The sequence below is a fragment of the Bos javanicus genome, chromosome 29 (assembly GCF_032452875.1).
Source record: "Bos javanicus breed banteng chromosome 29, ARS-OSU_banteng_1.0, whole genome shotgun sequence".
In the NCBI taxonomy this organism is placed as follows: Eukaryota; Metazoa; Chordata; class Mammalia; order Artiodactyla; family Bovidae; genus Bos; species Bos javanicus.
This window is the reverse complement of record NC_083896.1, coordinates 26,628,708-26,651,344: the sequence shown is the minus strand read 5'-3', so window position 1 is coordinate 26,651,344 and position 22,637 is coordinate 26,628,708. Positions and strand designations below refer to the sequence as shown.

Genomic DNA, 22,637 nt, shown 5'->3' with positions numbered 1-22,637 from the left:
GTGCCTGGGTCCAACACACCTAGATACTGGAGAATTTCCCACACCAATGCACAACTACAGGTGGTGAACTGGAACACATAGACGGGGCAGGACCAAGGGAACAATAGAGACGGTGCCCGCAGGGCCCAGACCTCCAGCCCCAGAGAGGTTGGTAGGAGCAGGGGAGGCGGTGCACATGGCTCCAGTCACCCCCCGCCAAAGCCGCAAAGCCCAGGAATCTTACGACACTGGACATGGCTACTCTTCCCTACTCCCTGCTTCCTCCACAACAACAGTGGAACCTGCCACTCAAGGGATCCTGAACAGGAGGTGCACCAGGCGGCTATGCCAGCAACACTGGCAGAAGTAAGGTATCCATGGCCCCACAGGTACAAGAAATGATAATGAAGGCCACAGGGCAGTCAGAGGTGGAGGGCACCAAATGCTAACTTTCAAATATGAACAGAAGCAGCTGAGGGAAGAGAACCCAAAACGTGTGCTACAGCGCCATCTGCTGGAAAATAAAGGAAAGGCCTCTAATTTATAACCTATGGTGTTATCAGAGTCAAGCAGAGAGGTTACTTGCTACTTTTTTTTTTTTTTTAACTTTACAATATTGTATTGGTTTTGCCATATATCAAAATGAATCTGCCACAGGTATACATGTGTACTTGCTACTTTAAATGTGCCAGCAGAGGAACAATTTCATCAAACATCATGAAGAACCATAGTAACACTTTTATCACAAAAGTACAATGACAATTCTCCAGTAACCACACTTAAAGTTACAGAATATTGTGAGCTAACTGATAAGAGAATTCAAAACAGCCTTCATGAAGAAAGTCAAAGAGCTACAAAAAAAAAGCAAAACAGAGAGGCAGTTCAATGAACTCAGGAATAAAAGTGAACAGAGAGGAAAAAATGAATGAACAGAGGAATACTTTACAAAAGAGTTTAAAACTCTAAGAAAGGAGGACTTATTCGGTGATCCAGTGATTAAGACTCTGCACTTCCAATGCAAGGGGCACGGGCTTGAACCCTAGTCAGGGAACTAAGATTCCACATGTCCTGGGATACAAGGAGGGTTGCGTACACAAATCAATTCACATAAACACATTAACAAAATCAAGGACGAAAAGCATATGATCATTTCAATAGATGCAGAAAAAGCATATGACAAGATTCAATGCCCATTTATGATAAAAGAAATTCAATAAAGTGGGTGTAGAAGGAACATAATGCAACATAAAAAGGCCATATACGACAAATCCAGAACTAATATCATTTTCAATGATGAAAAACTGAAAGCTAGTCCTCTAAAATCAGGAACAAGACAAGGATGCCCACTCTCACCACTCTTATTCAACATAGTACTAGAAATCTTCCAGTAGAGCAATCAGGCAAGAAAAAGAAATCAAAGGCATCCAAGTAGGAAAGGAAGAAGTGAAACTCACTATTTGTGGATGACGTGATTTTATATACAGAAAACCCTGAAGACAAGAACTATTAGAAATAAAAAACGAATACAATTGCAGGGTACAAATCAACATTCAAAAATCTGTAGAAGGGGCTTCCCTGGTGGCTCTGTGGTAAAGAATCCATCTGTCAATGAAGGAGTTGTGGGTTCGATTCCTGGGTCAGGAAGATCCCACATGCCACAGAGCAACTAAGTCTATGCACCACAACTTCTGAGCCTGTGCTCCAGAGGCCGGGAGACGCAACTACCGAGCCCACGTGCTGCCAACTACTGAAGCCTGAGCACCTAGAGCCTGAGCTCCACGACAAGAGAAACCCACAAAGAGAAACCCGTGCAGCAGTGAAGACCTAGCACAGCTAAAAGTAACTGAATACAATTTTTTAAAAAATCTGTTGTATTTCTATACGTTAACAATGAGCTAGCAGAAAAAGAAATTAACAATTCAATTTACAATGAAAACAAAAAGAATACAATATTTATGAATAGGTTTAACCAAGGAAGTGAAAAACCTGTACACTGAAAACTGTAAGACAAACTGGAAAGAAACTGAAGAAGGCACAAATAAATGGAAAGATACTGCCTGCTCATGGACTGAAAGAGTTAACACTGTTAAAATGTCCATATTTCCAATGCATGCTATGGATTCAATGCAATCCTTACTGAAATCCCAGAAACATTTTTCCACAGAAATAAGACAAAAAATTCTAAGATTTATATGTAACCATGAAAGACCCCAAAATAGCCAAAACAATCCTGAATGAAAAGAACAAAGCTGGAGATATCACACGCCCTGATTTCAAACTATATTACAAAACCATAGTAATCAAAATAGCATGGTAGTGGCAGAAAAACAGATACATAGATCAATGGAATAAAACTGAGAGTCCAGAAATAAACCCATACACATACGGACAATTAATACAAAACAAAGGAACAAGGCACATCCAATGGAGAAAGGATAGTGTCTTAAATAAATGGTGTTGGGGACACTGCTGGGGACATTTTTTTGCATGAGGCAAAAAAATGAAAGTAGACCACGATCTCACACCATACACAAGAACCAACTCAAAATGGATTAAAGACTTAAATAGACTCAAAACCATTAAACTAGAAGAAAACACAGACACAGCTCTCTTTGACATCAGTCTTAGCAATCTTTCTAGATAGGTCTCCTCAGGCAAGGGAAACAAGCAAAAATAAACAAACAGGACTATATCAAACTAAAAAGCTTCTGCACAGCAAAAGAAACCATCCATAAAATGCAAGATGATCTACCAAATGGGATAAGATATTTAAAATGATAAGGGGTTAATAACCAAAACTACACAATTGATTGAAAAACTGGCCAAAGGCACTATAGATTTTTCCCAAAGATGACATACAGATGGGCAACAAGCAAATGAAAAAATGTTATGCATCACTAATTATTCAGTTCAGTTTAGTTCAGTTGCTCAGTGATGTCCAACTTTTTGTGACACCATGAACCGCAGCACGCCAGGCCTCCCTGTCCACCACCAACTCCCGGAGTTCACCCAAACCCACGTCCATCGAGTCGCTGATGCCATCCAACCATCTCATCCTCTATCATCCCCTTCTCCTCCTGCCCTCAATCTTTCCCAGCATCAGGGTCTTTTCAAATGAGTCAGCTCGTCGCATCAGGTGGCCAAAGTATTGGAGTTTCAGCTTCAACATCAGTCCTTCCAATGAACACCCAGGACTGATCTCCTTTAGAGTGGACTGGTTGGATCTCCTTGCAGTCCAAAGGACTCTCAAGAGTCTTCTCCAGCACCATAGTTCAAAAGCATCAATTCTTCAGCACTCAGCTTTCTTTACAGTCCAACTCTCACATCCATACATAATTACTGGAAAAACCATAGCCTTGACTAGACAGACCTTTGTTGACAAAGTAATGTCTCTACTTTTCAATATGCTGTCTAGGTTGGTCATAACTTTCCTTCCAAGGAGTAAGCGTCTTTTAATTTCATGGCTGCAGTCACCATCTGCAGTGATTTTGGAGCCCAGAAAAAAAATAAAGTCAGCCATTGTTTCCACTGTTCTATTTCTATGAAGTGATGGGACCAGATGCCATGATCTTAGTTCCTGAATGTTGAGCTTTAAGCCAACTTTTTCACTCTCCTCTTTCACTTTCATCAAAAGGTTCTTCAGTTCCTCTTCACTTTCTGCCTTAAGGGTGGTGTCATCTGCATATCTGAGGTTATTGGTATTTCTCCTGGCAATCTTGATTACAGCCTGTGCTTCCTCCAGCCCAGCATTTCTCATGATGTACTCTGCATGTAAGTTAAATAAGCAGGGTGACAATATACAGCCTTGACGTACTCCTTTTCCTATTTGGAACCAGTCTGTTGTTCCAGGTCCAGTTCTAACTGTTGCTTCCTGACCTGCGTACAGGTTTCTCAAGAGGCAGATCAGGTGGTCTGGTATTGCCATCTCTTTCAGAATTTTCCAGTTTATTGTGACTCACACAGTCAAAGGTTTTGGCATAGTCAATAAAGCAGAAATAGATGTTTTTCTGGAACTCTCTTGCTTTTTCCATGATCCAGCGGATGTTGGCAATTTGCTCTCTGGTTCCTCTGCCTTTTCTAAAACCAGCTTGAATATCTGGAAGTTCACTAATTATTAGGGAAATGCAAATCAAAACCGTATGAGACACTACTTCACACATGCCAGAATAACTATTATCAAAAAGTCTACAAATAGCAAATATTAGCAAGGATGCAGAGAAAAAGGAACTGTTTGCACTGCTGGGAATGTAAATTGATGCAGCCACAGTTGAAAACAGGGAGGTCTCTCAAAAAACTACCATCTGATCCAGCAATCCCACTTCTAACATTTATCCAAAGAATATGAAAACACTAATCGGAAAAGATATATGCACCCCTCTGCTCACTGCAGCACTATTTATAATAGCCAAGATGTGGAATCAACCTAAGTGCCCTTCAATAGATGAAAGGATAAAGAAGATGTCTCACACACACACACACACACACACACACACACAGATTATGGAATACTTCTCAGCCATTAAAAAAAAGAAGAAATCTTGCCACTTGTGGAACACAGATGGACCTTGAGGGTATTATGCTAAGTGAAATAAGTCAGACAAAGACAAACCACATGATTTCACTCGTAGGTGGAAAACACAAAACAAACAAAAACAAAACAAATGAACAAACCAAACAAAAACAAACATGTAGATAAAGAACAGAGCAGGAGCTACCAGAGGGGATGGAGCCAGGGCAGGTGAACCGGGTAAATGGGAACAAACCTGATGACAGACGGAAACTAAACTTTTAGCAGTGAGCTCTATGGTGAAGCTGAAACTCCAGTACTTTGGCCACCCCATGCAAAGAGTTGACTCATTGGAAAAGACCCTGATGCTGGGAGGGATTGGGGGCAGGAGGAGAAGGGGACAACAGATGATGAGATGGCTGGATGGCATCACCGACTCGATGGACATGAGTTTGCGTGAACTCCGGGAGTTGGTGATGGACAGGGAAGCCTGGCGTGCTGTGATTCATGGGGTCGCAAAGAGTTGGACACGACTGAGTAACTGAACTGAACTGAACTATACAGATTGATGAAAATTGACGAAAATTAAAAAAAAAAAAAAGTACCTTAATACTTGTAAAGGCTTAGGAAAATCTGACTGCTACTCTAAGTTCATCTTCATGATCTCTAACTTTGGGCTGTGTAAAAAGGCAACAGGATGCAGAGAAAAAAACCTGAGCACAAGCTTTAGAGATGGTTGGACCTGGCCTGAACCCCAGTTCCAGCGTTAACCAGTTGTATGACTGTGGGGAAACTAACTGTTCTTTTTCTGAGCCTCAATTATAGCTTCTGTAAAACACAAGTAATAGTAACTATCCCACAGGTTTGTTATTTCATTTAAACTAGATGGAAAAGCATCTAGTAGAATGCCTCACACATTAGGCACTCATGAAATAGAAAAGTTGCCTGTAGTTTATTTCTAGTTATGATTTCATGATATAACAAGTAGTAAAGATCCAAAAAAAACTCCACGAATTTGGCAAGTAGCTAGAATAAAGAATATGACCATTGAAATGTTTACCACATTTCTTTACCGGAAAGTCTGCAGTGATTTCTAAAATACTGTAACCAAGAGTAACCAATTAGAATTTACATACCATTGTCCCCTTCCATCAGGCTCATATCATTCAGATACACAATGTTGGTGAAGGCCTCTCTTCTTCTCTCCAGCTCCAAACAGAGAATAAGATATCCAGGCCAGAAACTTTAAAGAGGCCAAAGTTGGTGAGAAGAACAAAAGGCAGTGAATTTATACAGCATTGTGCTGTCCAACACAGTAATATTAGCCACGTATGGCTATTTACATTTATTTATTTTTGGCTGTGCCATGAGGCATGTGGGATCTTAGTTTCCCAACTAGTGATGGTTCCCATGTTCCCTGAACCTTGGAAGCATAGAGTCTCATCCACTGGACTGCCAGGGAAGTCCCTATTTACATTTAAATTAAATAAAATTTAAAAGCCAGTTTTTTAGTTGACCAATACATATTTCAAGGATTTAATGGCCACATGTGACTAGTGACTACCATATTGGACAGCGTGATAAAATATTTTTAGAATACTTTCATTCCCTCAGAAACTAGCGCACTTATAAAAAAAAAACAAAAATTAAAGTTAGTGATAAATACTAATTCCTTGGTGGCTCAGACAGTAAAGCATCTGCCTACAATGCAAGAGACCTGGGTTTAATACCTGGGTTGGGAAGAACCCCCAGGGGAGAAAATGGCAACCCATTCCAGTATTATTGCCTGGGAAATCCCACAGACAGAGGAGCCTGGTGGGCTATGGTCCATGGGGTCACAAACAGTCCGACACAACAGTGACTAAGCATGAACTCAAGGCCAAGCCCCAACTATCAGACTTTTAAGCTTATATACTTTATAAACTTTAAGGTTTAATACAAAACGAGCATATTTCTTCCCCAAACATGCAAACTTTGGCAGTTCTCCCTGACTCTCCCCTTCCTCATTTCCTATACCCAGTACCTACAGCTCCCACTGTGTGTTCCTGTGAAATGTCCCACTGGCTGTGCTCTTTCTGTTGCCCTGGAATCAATTCAGTCATACCTGAATTACTGCACCAGGTTCCTAGCTGGCCTTTATTTCTTGTGTCCAATCCTTCTCACGTATGAACTAGAAACCTTCATCTGTCATGTCATTTTTGTACCAAAAAGTTTAAAAGGGTCTCCGCTGATCATAAATTCTTTTAACCACCTTTCAAGGTCTTATATGATCTCATGACCCACCACCTGGCCAGTCTCACCCCTCATTACCAATGAACAAATATGCATCAAGTGCCTACTACTTTATGAACTATGCACTGAGGGAAAAGGAAGACGCACGTCCCTGTCTCCAAAAGACTGTAATCCAGGGGAAGCCAAAGATAACATGAGATAACACCTTTGGGCTATAAATAACTGACTAACACGTGATACGGATAAAAAGCCCTGTCAGTTCATGGCCTTGATCTTGCTGTTTGTCTCAGCTGACCTGCCCTCTATCTGGCTCATTTTTAAATACAAACCTTCCCCATTCTTGGGGCTTACATCCAAGTCTCACCTCCTCCCTGAGCCCATTCTGATCTCTCCCTTCCCAGAAACTGTATCAATTACAACTTGTATCACACAGCCTGGTATTTAATTAAATACACCTGAGAACTGGAGTGACCAACTAAGCAGAAGAGGGAGAGAGGGACAAGCATGGACCAGTCTCATGTACACATAAAATAAAACATGCTCAAAATTTAAAACAAAAAAAGATGCGTATTAGCACTTAAAACAAAAAAGCACTTTAGCCAAAATAAAAAAATGACAAAGCATATACCTTCAGTCCCTTAACTACAAAGTTATTAACTAAAATGACTCTAACCTTAACTTCAGCTTCTAGGAAAATTCTCACTTACCCATGAGACCTACAGATGTCAGTCATTTTCTCTTTTGTTGTAAAATCTGCAGGAAGTTTAATCAGATGAAGGATGAGCTGACTGTAACCCCAGGAAAACAAGTGAGAATGAGGCCTGAGAATTGAAAAAATATCAGTAAATTAGATAGGAAATAAACTCTACAAAAATGCTTATTCGTCAGCTAATAGGTAAGAATAGAGTTTTAATTATATTTTTTCCATCATTATATTTTTCAAACATTTCTACTTGGCTTTCAAAACATTAAAATCACTATCTTTCCTATGACAAATACCTGTTTATTTTTTTTAATTATACATTTTAGAATCAAAAGAAAATTCAGAATTCTATCATTCACAGATAACCACTTTATATCTTTTCAGACCTTTTTTCTAGGCATGTAAGACAGGCATTTTGGGAACTTTTAAAAAGTGTCTTCAGGAAGAAAACGTAAGGAACATATCTGATATAATATTATAAGCATCAACACGCATTTTTTATGAATTCTGGGTTTTTCAAATACCTTATTCAAGACTCTATATTGTATTTGGTTGCACTGAACAGCTTCAGCTGCATGCAACAAATTCTGATAAATTCTCTTTTCATTTTTGTTCTGTTACAAATGTTTTTTAATTTTCCTTGTTACAGATTCTTAGATACACCCATCGTTCCAAAGTGGACATTTAATTTCCAAATACTTGGGGCTTTTAAAGTGTCCTTGATATTAATTTCTCATTTTTATGTTAATTTCTCATTAAATGCTTCTCCTCTGCAACTACCATCTATGTCTTTTCTGTCCTTTAACTTTATTAAGGCTTTCAATGGCTGAGTCAAAAATCTCTCCCGATAAATGTCACATTGAACTTGAAAATACATGGGTTATTTTCAATATCTTTTGATATTGCTTTCTAATGTAATTTCACAGTAATAAGAGAATAGACTCTATGATTTCAATACCTTTAGACCATGAAATTTTTGCACCTTGTTTTATGTCCCTGGATATGTTCCAGTGACTCCTGGTTGATAATCTTTCGGAATATGAACAGAATTTATACCGTGCTGTTGTGTGAAAATTGTGTAAATCTTAACTATGTTGAATTGGTTCATAGTGCTTTTCAGGTCTACTAAATCCTTCTACTTTTCTATTCATTCTATTAATTATTCTGAGTTTGATATTGAAACTCCAACTAAAAAATAATTGTAACATACAGCTGAACTATATGTAACTTTGTTCTGTATTTTCCAAGTCTCCTATAAAGGTGTTATCTTACTTTCACAATTTAAAAAAGAAAAAAAATGCCTAGATTAAACATTGTCTAGAAATCCCTTGGCAAATTTCTAGGAAGAAAACACACAAACAAACACACACACACTTTTCCCTCTAATACAAGTTTAATCACCAAGAGTTCTTAATGTTGATCCATGGAAAAGCCTCAGAGGCCAAATTTAATTCTCTGAAATCATGTGCAAAATTCTCCATGAATGTGTATTTTTCTGACAGGAATCATCGGATTGTCAAAGGGTCTGTGATTCAAAACAAATATTCAGAACTACTAGGCAGTACAGTCAGTCTGATTACTAACACGACTTGGGTAACTCTCTTCCACAGCTGTTTCTAAAGTAAGCCCTGAATGCTCTATATGAATAAACTAGTTCTGTTCCAAAGGAGCAGCCAAGCTTAGAAATGACTCCTTTATACCTGGGGTTTCCTTCATCATCCATAGTGCTGGTGCTTGGGGGAGCATCATGGGACACAGCCAACAGCAGCCAATCCAACCTTAAAGACTCTGGCTGTAGAAGGGACTCAAGGAAGGACGGCCTAAGAGAAAGTTGGAGAGAAAAATTATCAATATTCATGTTGAGAAAGGAAAGACAAAACGTGCAGATGTGATGAGAACGGTATTAAGGGATCAATATAGTGGACGAAACAACCTGAAAAACCTTCTGCTAAAAAATGGATAGAAGTGCTGGTGAAAATCTAATAGCCTTTTAAATGAACAGTTGGGCTTCAAGATAAAAAGGAAAACACCAAAGAGCCAAAAAAAGAAAGAAAGAAAGAAAGAAAGAAATACTAGTATATCAAATGTGAACCAATCAGAAAAGGGGAGAGGGGAAGTTGCCATTCTCAATAATCTAGGGACGTGTGTTTACTGCCACGGAGATATAGGAAAAGAGGCCTCAGCCCAAAGAGGCTGAGACAGCTGGAACTGAGAGCCACCCACAGAAAGCTGGGATATCATCACAAAAAGGAAGCAGAAAATCCACTCACTGGCAGGGAAAACAAGGAAGTTTATCAGTCTTAGCCTAGGCCCTGAAGCAGGAGTTTAACTTCACACTGTTGATCTGAGACTCTGAGAGGGAGAGAGGCAGAACAGAGAAGTGTGGTTAGGTGCACATTTGTGATGCGCACTGTGATTTGTGAAAGAGTGGTACATGACTGCCAAAGTCCTCCTCTTCTACAGCAGGTACCTCAATTCTGTGGCAGTTAACAGTAAAAAGGTTTCAACTGATTATACGAGAGAAATAACGCTCTATCAAGAGAAAGTGAAAGTCACTCAGTCCTGTCTGACTCTTTGCAAACCCATGGACTATACAGTCCATGGAATTCTCCAGGCCCAGAATGCTGGAATGGGTAGCTGTTCCCTTCTCCAGGGGATCTTCCCAACCCAAGGATCGAAACCACACTGCAGGAGGATTCTTTACCAGCTGAGCCACAAAGGAAAGGAAAGTCTTTATAAAAAAAGAAAGAGAGTCTGCAAATATTCTTTCCCTCTCACCGTTGATCTTCGGGCCTTGATTTCACCAGACTGTCTAAATAGGTCAAAAACTGAACAGGATTATGATGACAAAGTTGCATGACATCTGAAGGCAAAATGGATGGGTAAAACCTGATTAAGGATCGAAGGGCTGATTCTCCAAATTTCTCATACAATCTGCAATTAAAAACAAAACATGTTAGTCTCCCACTTCAGTAAGATAATATAACTTGGTTACATTATCTACATATTTATTAGAAATGAAAATAAATATACTAACAAGAAGCTGCTCAACATGTGATAGAGGAAAACTTTAGAGACTAAGACCAAGAAAATGCCTGGGCTTTAATGTATATGAACAATATATAGGACCACTCACCGGGCAGCATATGCAATCAACAAAGGACTGTCAAAAGGAACAGAGTCCTCCAATAACTTTAATCTTGTTGGAAGGTCTCCTTCTTCCATCTTTATATGTGTCGGACTGGAACTCACCATTTCTAAAAGACAAAGCACACCCTTTTCCCTTCATCTCATAGCTGAAAAAACTTAATTCACGAACACATTAATCAACAATCTACAACATTTGTAAAGCATCACAGGAGAGACAAAAAACACAAGAGAGAAAATCTCTGCTTTTAAGATCCGTAAAATCAAACTGGGAGACAAAGCATACTCAATAAGACAAAGGGACAGATAACCAATATGTAAGTGACTATTACTATTGAAAAAGCCTTCTTTTTATATGTATTATCCATATTACATATATAAGCTATTATATATACTATATATATATATAGTATATATACATAGTACATATGTACCATTAATGCCAAATTCCTTAATTTTTTTTCTAGAACTGGTATCCCTAATCCATCTTTTGGAACATCTGTCCTTGGTGGATATATTAGCAAGAAATAAACTATTCTATCTGCATTACTATGAAGTACCATAGCACTTGAGCCTACTCAGCTATTATGATCCCTCTGTGCCTCACTTTCCTCATCTACTAAAGAGAATGCCACCATCCACTCCAAGTGTCAGAAGGAGGAAATGAAACAATGCCAGAAAAGAGTTCAGAGTTAATAACTAGCACATGTAAGTACTTAGACATATGATCTCTCTATCAGTAAGTTATATTAGGGATTTTCTGGTTTTCACATATCAGCATTTATGAAATTTTGCTTAAATCCAACTTCTCCAACACTGCTATATCATTTTCTCAATGACTGTGAGAAAAATAAAACCAATTTCTTATAATAGCTGCAAGAACTATTAAAAACTAAATTGAGTTGTAGATCAATTTCTTAAAATAGGAACAATCTCAACAGAAAACTAAATTAAATTGAGTAGAAAACTAAATGGATGGTTGACCAGAACAGCAATGATTTTCTACTTAAATATTTTTCTTTAAACTTAAAAATGTCAACATGCTATTGACCTCTATACAAATTTTTATCTTTAGTAAGGCAATCTGATTATTACCTTTCAATCCTTCAATAAAAGTATCCCAAACACAAGGACTTTTAGGGTAACTCAGCTTGATGCTCTCCTTTGCTCTTTTCAAATCCAGAAGAAAAAAGTACTTCTTTAGGAACTGACAAGTCAGCATTTCAAGAGAGCACTGCTGCAAAGTGTGGTCGCCATGTCCACTGGCACTTTTGATCTCAGAATTCAACACATTCAATTCCAAACACAATGTTGTCAATTCAGCCAGATCCTTCTGAAGACTGTCTGCTATACTCCAAGGAGAACATATTTGGAAAACGTCATCATCCAAGGGCTCCCTCAGACTATTTACAGATTCACATGCTGTTTGATCAATAGTTTCTTCATTGCCTAAAGAGTCCCTTTCTTCTTTTTCATATTCTTCATCTAATATTCCCTTTCTTGACTCATCAAGCAATTGCATATCCTGGTTTGATTCCACGGATGAGCTGCCAGTATCTGAAATGCCTGAAAAGTCCTTCACGGCAAATGTCTTTTCTAACTGTGAAAGCCACTCCCGTAAAACCATTCTCAGGGACTTCGGTTCAAATAAAACCAGTGGGTCCTGTAGCTTGCTCCTATACAAGACAGACAAGTATGAAACTTACGTTTTATGTGGTTTTTCAAAAACAAATAGTTTCATGTTAAATAAGCCTAACAGAGACAACATTACTTATCTGAATAAATGTTCCTTTTCAATATTTTTTTTCAACTCTTTAAATAAAAATGATCTTAGTATAAAGACAACAAGGAGAACATTAGCTTAGTACTAATTCTTGAATTTCAATGCCCAGTGAAGCCATCTCTGCCCCATACTGTCTCAGGACCATTACTTATGATCTCATAAAGTCATTCACACTTACTATAAAACTTCATTCACAAATACTCACATTGCTTCTGCTGTTGCCATTGTGAGCTCTTGGAACTTGTCCTCTTCTGGAGGGTGACTAGTTATTTCTTCTTTTCCTCTAGAAAAGTATGAAAAAAGTTACAGCGGATTAGAACTTCCTTGGGTAAATACTTCTAAGTACTCACTAAATGGTACCTATTGTACTTAATGTTACACGAAGCAAACACACAAGTATAAAAAAAAATGGTCCATGGCTTCAAGAAGAGTAAGCTCAAGTCAGAAAGAAAGGCATGAAAAAAAACTCTATTACAAAAGAGAACAAAATAAACGCTAAAGAGAAGAATAAGCACTGTGCTCTGGGCACAGAAAAAGGAATAATTACTCTGACTAGGCGATCCAGAGGGCTTTCGAGGTGGGGCTAGTGGTAAAGAACCCACCTGCCACTGCAGAAGACATAAGAGACAGAGGTTCAATCCTTGGGTCAGGAAGATCCCCTGGAGAAGGGCATGCAACCCACTCCAGTATTCTTGCCTGGAGAATCCCATGGAGAGAGGATCCTGGCAGGCTACAGCCCATGGGTCACAAAGTTGCTCACACAACTGAGCAACTTAGCACAGCACACAGGCAATCAAGATCCCCAAGGAGGTAGTATTCGCCTTAGGAAACAGGGGAGAAAATACTGCAGGTGGGAGAAACGCGTGAAGAAAAGCAGTGAGGTGTCCACACCCAGGTCTCTGACAGGACTAGAATTTCAAGTGCTTAGAAGGATGTGGCTAGAAATGAGGCTGGAAAGGTGGGGTCAGATCAGACTGAGGGCTGCCTTAAATACAAATGCCACAGCACTATCTGTACTTCTTTCTGATATTTATATATATATGGTTTCATAACTAAGCTACTCTAAAGGTAACACCCTTTTATCTCATCTGTCTCCATGGGTCTGTGGAGTCTATCTCAGTTCCTGGTGATGCTGAGCTTGTGTACTTCCAATGCCCAGATCACCTGAACTATGAGAAAAAGCAGAGAAAAGATAAGATACACTGTGCCAGTCCAAGAGCTCTGCTGCAACTCCACCACACAAGGACTATGCCACCAGCATATCACTGGAAGATACACAACATCAGTGCCAAAGCTCTTTTCTTACAGGCCAGAGAGCACTACTCACCAACATCACAGTGCTAGGCAGAAGCAGAATCAGAACAAGGCCTAGATCCTTGGTCATCCTATTCTAATACAGCTTTGTTAACACCCTAGACATTTGAAGAGATCTGGAGGTGAGGGAAGTTGTTCAGGGGAAAGATAGAAGAAGCGCTCAATTAAAATTCTGTCTCGGGAATTCTTTCCTAGCGGTCCAGTGGTTAGGACCCTCTGCTTCCACTGCAGGGGACATAGGTTTGATACCTGATCAAGGAACTTAAGATTCTGCATGCTGCACAGCACGGCCACCAAAAAAAAAAAAATCTGTCTCAACAGACTTGCTACTGGTTGATGTAATTTTCCAATACTTACTTTGTAGGATTTACAAAGCTACACAATCTACAATGGAGAGAGTTATTGTGTGCCTTCTTCTTTAAAAAAAAAATGCAGTTTACGGTTCTCTTCAAACTACAACTATGTCCTCTAGAATTTGCACAGATTTCTCGGCAACAACTTACTCAATGTCTTCCTCCTTTGGGCAAGTGACTGGACTCACATCCTCTTCACAGGACTGCTCATCACCCCTAGGTTCTTGTCTCACTTTCAGATCAGGGCTTGTATGAAGGGTGCCAATCTTCTCAGTAGTTTTACGCACAAAGCTGGAAACACTGGAGGTCAAATACCAATAGACTACCATGAAAAAGGTCTCATTACTGCCAAGAATGAAAATTTCAGTACACGAGTTCTCTACGTTCCCATTAGTCTCTGAAGGGAACTGGGACTTACTAACAAGACTGTTTATTACAACTTCCCTAATCAAACTACAATTTCACATTAGGCCCACATAAATTTTATAACGTAAAAAGGATGCATTTACTAAACTACTTTGATTCAGCCCTAAAGAAAAGGTCTTTAATTCCAGCTGTGCCTACAGTGTTTCTGCATGTTGTCATCCTAAGCCATAGAATTTCTTCATGAAACTCAGCTGCTAACTTGTCACATTTATCCTTCTTGGAAAGCAAATATGTATCCAGTAGAACTCAGATTAGCAGCCCTGGCACAGTGTCTTCTCTTTCATGGTCAATCCCAGGCCCACAGAGTAGTTAGAAAGATTGCTGAGGAGTCTCCAACTCTGAGCACAAACTGAGAAATGATGAAGAAATGACTAATGCTATGTGGAAACTTTTCCTATCAGGGATGAGGGGAAAAAAAGATTTTTAAACTTTGGCTCAGTCTGGTGGGGAGGGTAGGGATGGGAAACACATTTGTAACAACTCAAATATCCAGCTACTCAAACAATCTTGAGGGTAGTTGCATTCCCCAAAATTGAAATGAGAAGTTAACAACTTCATATAACAGGCTATATGAGGAATAACCTAGTTACTTCCTTTTAAGACGTTTAAAATGTCTTTCTTCTCTCAGCACAGACATGCCTAATATGACAACAGAAGTAAAACCAGAAATGGGATTAATTGGCAAGACTAATAAGCTTACCTCTCCTTGACAGCCTGAAGAGACACAAGAGGAGATGGAGAACGAAATGATAATGGAATGCCGAAGGGGAGAAAAGTTTCACTTTTATCCGTCTCAAATGTCACTGATGCGTGAGAAACATTATCTGGACGAATGGAATCAGGGAAAAGAAACAAAATCTAATCACACGAAGAGTGTTTTAATCTTTAAAGAAATTCTGAAACGAATAAACCAAAGGAAATAAAAGATTCAATGTCAAAATCACAACTGACCCAAATACAAATGAGTGGAACACAGGTTTACAAGATGCCCAAGATGGTCCACATATAAAACACTCAGACAGGTACCTTAGTTTTTCCTACTAACCCTGAATCCCCATAGTCATAAAGGAAGTTTAGAGTCTCTATTAATCTCTTCTCAAGAGTTCGGCCACAGGAATACTTGAACATCGAAAAGTGAAGGCAATGACCCCCAAAACTGTAGTAATTTTTCATTCCTAATGAAAAATAATTCAGTTAGTCAGGATAAAATTGTTCTACTCTTTTGGTTAATGACTTCCTCTCTTAACCTTTCCCGCACTTTAATACAAGATCAAAATTAGGAACTTTACAAAATTTAGCTTAAATACGAGAGGGAAAAATTCCAACTAAACATAAACCCATTCCTCTAATGGTGAAGAGATCAGTAAGTTTGGATGGAAATTCTATCAACTTAATAAAAATTATTAACACCTTGTAGAGGAAAAAAAAAGAAGCCACAGACAATAACTGCTTCACATCAGCAATCAATAAAAACGCTTTCCTTTCCTCACCTTCACTTCCCTGGGAGCCACAGCAATGATCTGGCTGGTCCTCTTCTTGATGTGAGGCAAATTCTTTAAGTCTCTCATCTTCGGAGAGTGTCTGGCTGTGAAGGGAACAAGAGTCTTCATCTGACTGACTGCCTCTTCTACTATTAATGATACGATAAATACCAGAGTCCAAGATGCTGAAACTTTCCTAAAAAGAAAAAGAATTAAAGAAAAATTAAAATGTTTATAACACGATATAGCTCTTTTAAGGAAAAAATCAACACTAAAAGCAACAGGTCATTAATGACAATTATGGCTTATTAGAACAAAACAGTGAGCAAGGTCTCGGTCCCTCTCACATGCCTGCAGCATCATGAGACCAGATTTCTCTGGCCAGTCTCCACAAAGCCTGGCAGTGAGAATGAGGATTAAACAAGACAATCCTGAGCTGCTCTGAGACTCAAGCTAACATGAAGCATCTGAAACCACATACTAGGGGCAGTTTAACTTGTACTGGAGGTTACATAATGCACATTTTCAAACAACATATAATAAACAATGACAAAACAAAATGCAGCTCTAAGACACACACAAAGAAGTGCTTCAGAGAGCTGTCCAAGAGCTGAAAGGAAGCCCCCTCTTGACACCCACCGCCTCCCCTCCAGTACAAACACTGGAAAGAAGCTAAGTTTTGGGATCCTGGAAATAAGTGAGAACAACCTAATGGAGAACATCTCACTATACAGCAAAACCCTTTGAAAGTGTGAATACTTACATGTGATGAAATGGAGCTTCTTCTACTGCTACAGGCTGAATCCAAAGGTTCCAATTTTAAGATCAACTCTTCCAGTTGGGAAATTAGATCACCATAGGTTGTTAAGTCTAGCTGAGATTTCAAGTGTTCCAATTTATCTACAGTTAAAGTTTTTCTTCCCTAATAAAAATGACAAGTAGAAACCCAGTAGGAGAGCTTTCCATTTGTAACTAATTCCATATTCAAATTGCCAATACATTGACAGAGGTCTAACATAGAACATAAAACCTCAAAGGTGTTTTAAAAGGGCTTTAAAAGCTAGTAAAAGACTTAATGAGAATTTTCTTAGGAATTAAGCATTTAATTAAGAGTTACTGCACACATAATAATTTCACTTAAAACAAGGCCTGAAACTAAAATAAATTTGTGGGTAAATTTTATTTTGGGGCTTCCCTGATGGCACAGATAGTGAAGAATCTGCCTGTAATGTAATGTAAGAATCTGCCTTTGATCAAGACCCAGGTTTGATCCCTGGATCAGGAAGATCCCTTGCCTGGAGAATTACATGGACAGAGGAGCCTGGAGAGCTACAGTCTGTAGAGTCACAAAGAGTAGGACATGACTAAGTGACTAACACACACACATTCGGTTTTTCTCGCCCCCACTCCCCACTCCCCACTCCACACTTACAGGTCATGCTTCCTTTCGGGATTTATTACTGCTTAATCTGCAAGCTATTGTGCTGTTCACAGTTGCTCAGTTGTCTCCGGCTCTTTGCAACCCTATGGACCATAGCCCACCAGGCTCCTCTGTCCATGGGCTCTTCCAGGCAAGAATACCAGACTGGGTTGCCATGCCCTTCTCCAGGGGCTCTTCCCAACCCAGGGGTCAAACTCACGTCTCCTGCATTGGCAGATGGATTATTTACCCCTCAGCCATCTGTGAAGCCCCCTGCAGACTAATAAATACAAGCAACTGTGTAGCATAATCCCGCAAACCAGAATGATCTTAACAACCCAGATGAACATGTAAGCTCTCTGACTCACTCTGCTGGCAATGACAGAATTTTGGAAAAGACAGCAAGTTCGAGCAGCCAGGTTCCACAGGCCTCTCCTTAGCAGACGTTCCACACAGCGCTCCACAGACAACAGGGAGAGATGTGAGACCTTCCCATTCAGGTGCAGACAGAACAGCTCGTTCTTGCAAACAGCCACATCCTGAATATCTACAAAAACCACAGGGGTGAACATGCAGGATGCTGACCAAATATTTCTTTTCCGTTTTTGTGACTGAATGAAATTATTATAATAAATTCATTTTATACAGTTTGGTTTGATCGAATTTCACCTCTATTTTTATATTTTCATTTCAATGAGAAAATCATATTTTCGACACTATTCTAAAAAGATCAAGAATAAGAGGAATACCTGTCTGATCTAAAACCCTATATTTAAAAATGCTGTTTTTTTTGTGAAAAGAAGGGCACTTTAAAAGAGGACACTTCTGAGACCAGACTATCACATTTCTGAGAGTAACAAATTTGATGTCAATAAACAGACTTTAACACATATGTAAATCAACAAACTGTTCCTAAAAAAATACCTGTCTTGGCAGAACATTATGAAAGAATAAAACACTAGTTTTCACAGGAGACCCTCAGGAAACTTAATTCACAAGAAATCAATGTTGATCAGATCATGAGATAATGGTTTCTTTATATTTTTAATGTTTTTACAAAGTACAAAATGATCCGTAAGTCAAGATACAATCTCTGGGCAATCATACTAAAAATGCTAGATTTATTTCCTCCGTTTCTGGTTTAAACCAGAAGAATACAGCGACTGATAGTCTTTGCCTCAGCCACATAAAATAGCTATTGTTCCCACAAGGACTTTTTGAATTCCCCCCTCCCCTGCCCTCCGCCCTGTTTTTTGCACACAAGAAGTGTTTATTAACTAGGGATTCCCCAATACATCAACCCCAAATTATTAAGCCACAAAACAGGAGTTAAAGCAAGATTTCTAACAGAGGTAAAGGTTAAGGGTAAGTAGAAGGGGAAAATTAACCCATTCAACCCTTAGCAGTGGTTGCTAATACTTAAGAGAAAGTTTTATTTAAAATAACTAACTACAAATTCACAAATGTATACTTGGGAAGTACCTTATGATGGAATACACCTATGATGTTAATCTTTAAAAGAAATGTCACCTCGTTCTACTTTCTACTTCTTACACTGCAAGAGAATCCTCCTACAATAACTAAATCTTTCAGAAGCATGCAATTAAAAATTATATAAGGAAAAAAAAAAAACATAATTACCTTTGACTTCACTCCAAAGAAGAACTTGAACATTCTGAGGAATGAAAATATAAATTCCTCTTTCTGTCCAAGTCAGCACACAATGCTCACTGCAAAAAAACATGGAAGAGGTCAAGAGAATTCTAGTTTGCTTGGAATCAGAAGTTTATAATTCCCTGAATTCAGACCCTCACATTAGCTATTAAAAGCAAGATCTGCGTATACAGAGAAAACCCAACAGCTAATTCAGCTAATCATGTCCTATCACCTCTTTTTTGTCTGTGACAAGAGCCCACTGAAAGATATCATAACATGATGCCAAAATGGGAAAAATTCAGATACACTAAATACCTTCTACAAAAATAAAACGCTGATGTTTGTTAAAATAGCTAAACCTCCCATATCTGGTATGACAGGGGCCCATTTAAAACCAAAGACTAAACATAACATTTTACCATTCCTCACTGCTCTGGTAAGCTACTTTTAGGGAGGGAAATACTTTGATGTCCTTACTTTTATGTGGGCAATAAAAGGCTGAAAACTCCCAGTCAACTCTGAGAGTTTTTGTTTGTTTATTAAAGGCTATACCTGTATTATCTAACCTTGCAGCAACTCATCAAGATAGAAGCACTATTCCTATTTTGTAAAAGAGAGAAACTGAAGCCCGGAGAGATAAATAATATGTCGAAGGCCATTTAGCACGAATATACAAGAGTCCAAATTTATCCCAAGGAGTCTGGGTCCAAAATCTGACTTTTTTCTCCACACCTCATAGAATCTACTGCTACCCTCACTGATCCTCAATGACCCACCCACTGTTATCTGGAATCCTGAACATTCCACTTATCTATAGTCTTGAAAGGTCACAGATTTTCTAGCTGCCAAACCCAATAACCTCCTTCTTCATTTTCCTTCTTGAGCCCCAGCAGGGGCCAACCCTGCATATTGTCCCTTCCTTCCTGAGTCTCACTTCCTAGACTCTGGACACTGCTTCATCCACCTCCCTTCCCAGTCCTCTGGTACTCTGCATCTTGGCTCATTTCCTTCTATACTCCTTTGCTCATGTATCTCATTAACTCTCTCCAGGCTGCTATGGCTTTTTTATACACCACCAGTAATCCCTACTTCTCGTTCCTGGTCAGAGCTTTCTCCATATATAACATTCTCACCCTAACCACCTCTCAAGGATTAGCAGCAGCTTTACTCCCCTTTGAAATCCTCCGCGACAGTTCTCAGCCATCGCTCACAACTCTTACTTTTGATTGCTGTTAAACATTTTCTAGAAATAAACTATATCTCTCCAAAAATTATGATCTTGAGAACAGGGACTTTCCTTTCATTTATGCCTCCAAGTGCACTACAAATGGTAGGTACCAGGTGGTTACAGAACCAAGAGTGATATTTAACAGGAACTGGGTCATCACACAAATATTCAACATTTTGCCAATATAAGATCAGATCACTGTCCCTACAGAAAAGTAACCTTTGTCAGAAAGAAGAAAGAAATCATCAGAAGCATAGTTAAAACTAAAATTGGAAGGCTGCCTTTAGGAGCCAGAGGGGAAAAAAATCAGACCAGAAGATCCTGAATACAGAGATACAGGATCACGGTTTTGATACTGAACTTCATACTCAGGTTGGAAAAATTCCATAAAAATAGGTATGGGCTGGGGCAGAGGAGGACTTAAGAGCTAAGACTTTGTCATTTATACAGCCTTCACCCCCTTATAATAAACAGAAAGCGACACAAGCCTAACAACACTGTTTAAAAAGTTAAAGACGGGAGGGATTTCCCTGGTGGTCCTGTGGCTTAGACTCCATGCTCCCAATGCAGGGGCCCCGGTTCAATCCCTGGTCAGGGAGCTAGATCCACATGCACAACTAAGAGTTCACATGTTGCGACGAAAGAGCCTGCAATTCGGATCAAAGGCCCAGCGTCCCACAACTGGACCCAGCACGGCCAAGTAAATAAATACAATTCTTTTTTTAATTTTTTTAAGTTAAAAACAGGAAAGTGATATCAGTGTACCCAAAAGGAAATTAAGTATACAAATTTGCTTCCTTGTGGGATTTCCCCATGGGATTCATGGGTATAGCAGTGAAAGTTATCATGACACAAATGGGGGGAAAAAAGTAACAACAAGTCCTCTTACTGATTTTTTTATTTAGTCATTATTTGAGAACTTTCATGGCAGATAAATGGGGAAACAGTGGAAACAGTGTCAGACTTTACTTTTTTGGGCTCCAAAATCACTGCTGGTGGTGACTGCAGCCATGAAATTAAAAAACACTTACTCCTTGGAAGGAAAATTATGACCAACCTAGATAGCATATTCAAAAGCAGAGACATTACTTTGCCAACAAAGGTCCATCTAGTCAAGGCTATGGTTTTTCCAGTGGTCATGTATGGATGTGAGAGTTGGACTGTGAAGAAAGCTGAGCACCGAAGAATTGATGCTTTTGAACTGTGGTGTTGGAGAAGACTCTTGAGTCCCTTGGACTGCAAGGAGATCCAACCAGTCCATCCTAAAGGAGACCAGTCCTGGGTGTTCATTGGAAGGACTGATGTTGAAGCTGAAACTCCAATACTTTGGCCACCTGATGCGAAGAGTTGACTCATTGGAAAAGACTCTGAAGATGGGAGGGATTGGGGGCAGGAGGAGAAGGGGACGACAGAGGATGAGATGGCTGGACGGCATCACTGACTCGATGGACGTGAGTCTGAGTGAACTCCGGGAGTTGGTGATGGACAGGGAGGCTTGGCGTGCTGCGATTCACGGGGTCGCAAAGAGTCGGACACGACTGAGCGACTGAACTGAACTGAGAACTTTCTACATGCCGAGCACTGTGCCAGCAGTAAAGGAGCTAACGGTGTGGTGCCGGAATGGACATGCACAGTCCGGCGAGACAGGATGGTGAGGCAGGAGCGAACAAAAGTGACAACGGTGCAAGGGAGCGCGCGTCTGACGTGAGCCCCTGGAGGAGTCGGGAAAGCCTTCAGAGTGGCATAATTATACTTAAGCCGAGGAGCAGGCAGAGCCACATCATGCAGGGCTTTGTTAGCCAGGCAGGAACTCTAATGGGAGCTTTAAATAGCTTAACTCAAAGAACTAAGAAGAGAACCAAGCAGACTGTGGCCTTCCCATTAAAAAACATACTTCTGGGTAAGGGACTTGCCTGCACCCCACACAGTCAACAAATGTTTAAGTGTCTATGATGTGCCAGGCATTATGCCAAACACTGAAAAAAACACAGTGACTAAAACAGACACCAAGCCCGCGTGGACCTTACCGTCTAGGAATAAGATAGGCATGTATGTTTGAATATGTAATTATAAACTGTGATAAGTGGCATAAAGAAAGAGTTTTTAATATGCTTCATCTATGGGCAAATAAATAGCTTTCTCCAGTAACTTTCAGGATGAATTATGGATTTATCAAAGAGTTACACTCTTTACAATTGTCTTCCAAATATTTCAGTGGAGGTAGTGCAACATATACATACATTAGTTAGGGGCAGTTAGTTGACATTTCAAGTGTTTTGTTTTTTGTTTTTTTAATTACACTCAAAGAGAGGTTAGTTAGCCTTTGAAAAAACTCAATTGGAGCCAAACTCCAGACTACCCTGTAACAGCTCTACAGAATGTTTCCTGAATCTTCATTATCGATCTTG

General features: G+C 39.5%; 1 protein-coding gene across 4 annotated transcripts in view; it reads right to left on the bottom strand.

Annotated features, from left to right (window-relative positions):
* Positions 1-22,637, bottom strand: part of HPS5 (HPS5 biogenesis of lysosomal organelles complex 2 subunit 2) — a 48,224-nt gene that overhangs the window by 9,248 nt on the left and 16,339 nt on the right. For all 4 annotated transcript variants that reach the window (XM_061406255.1, XM_061406254.1, XM_061406252.1 and 1 more), the window contains 13 exons: positions 18,987-19,075; positions 17,714-17,892; positions 16,689-16,847; positions 15,935-16,121; positions 15,145-15,268; positions 14,169-14,318; positions 12,557-12,634; positions 11,664-12,244; positions 10,558-10,678; positions 10,200-10,355; positions 9,122-9,241; positions 7,426-7,539; positions 5,623-5,729 (listed from right to left, as the gene is read on the bottom strand). In XM_061406255.1, coding sequence (XP_061262239.1) covers positions 5,623-5,729; positions 7,426-7,539; positions 9,122-9,241; positions 10,200-10,355; positions 10,558-10,678; positions 11,664-12,244; positions 12,557-12,634; positions 14,169-14,318; positions 15,145-15,268; positions 15,935-16,121; positions 16,689-16,847; positions 17,714-17,892; positions 18,987-19,075 — 2,165 coding nt within the window. The remainder of the gene's footprint in view (positions 1-5,622; positions 5,730-7,425; positions 7,540-9,121; positions 9,242-10,199; positions 10,356-10,557; positions 10,679-11,663; positions 12,245-12,556; positions 12,635-14,168; positions 14,319-15,144; positions 15,269-15,934; positions 16,122-16,688; positions 16,848-17,713; positions 17,893-18,986; positions 19,076-22,637) is intronic.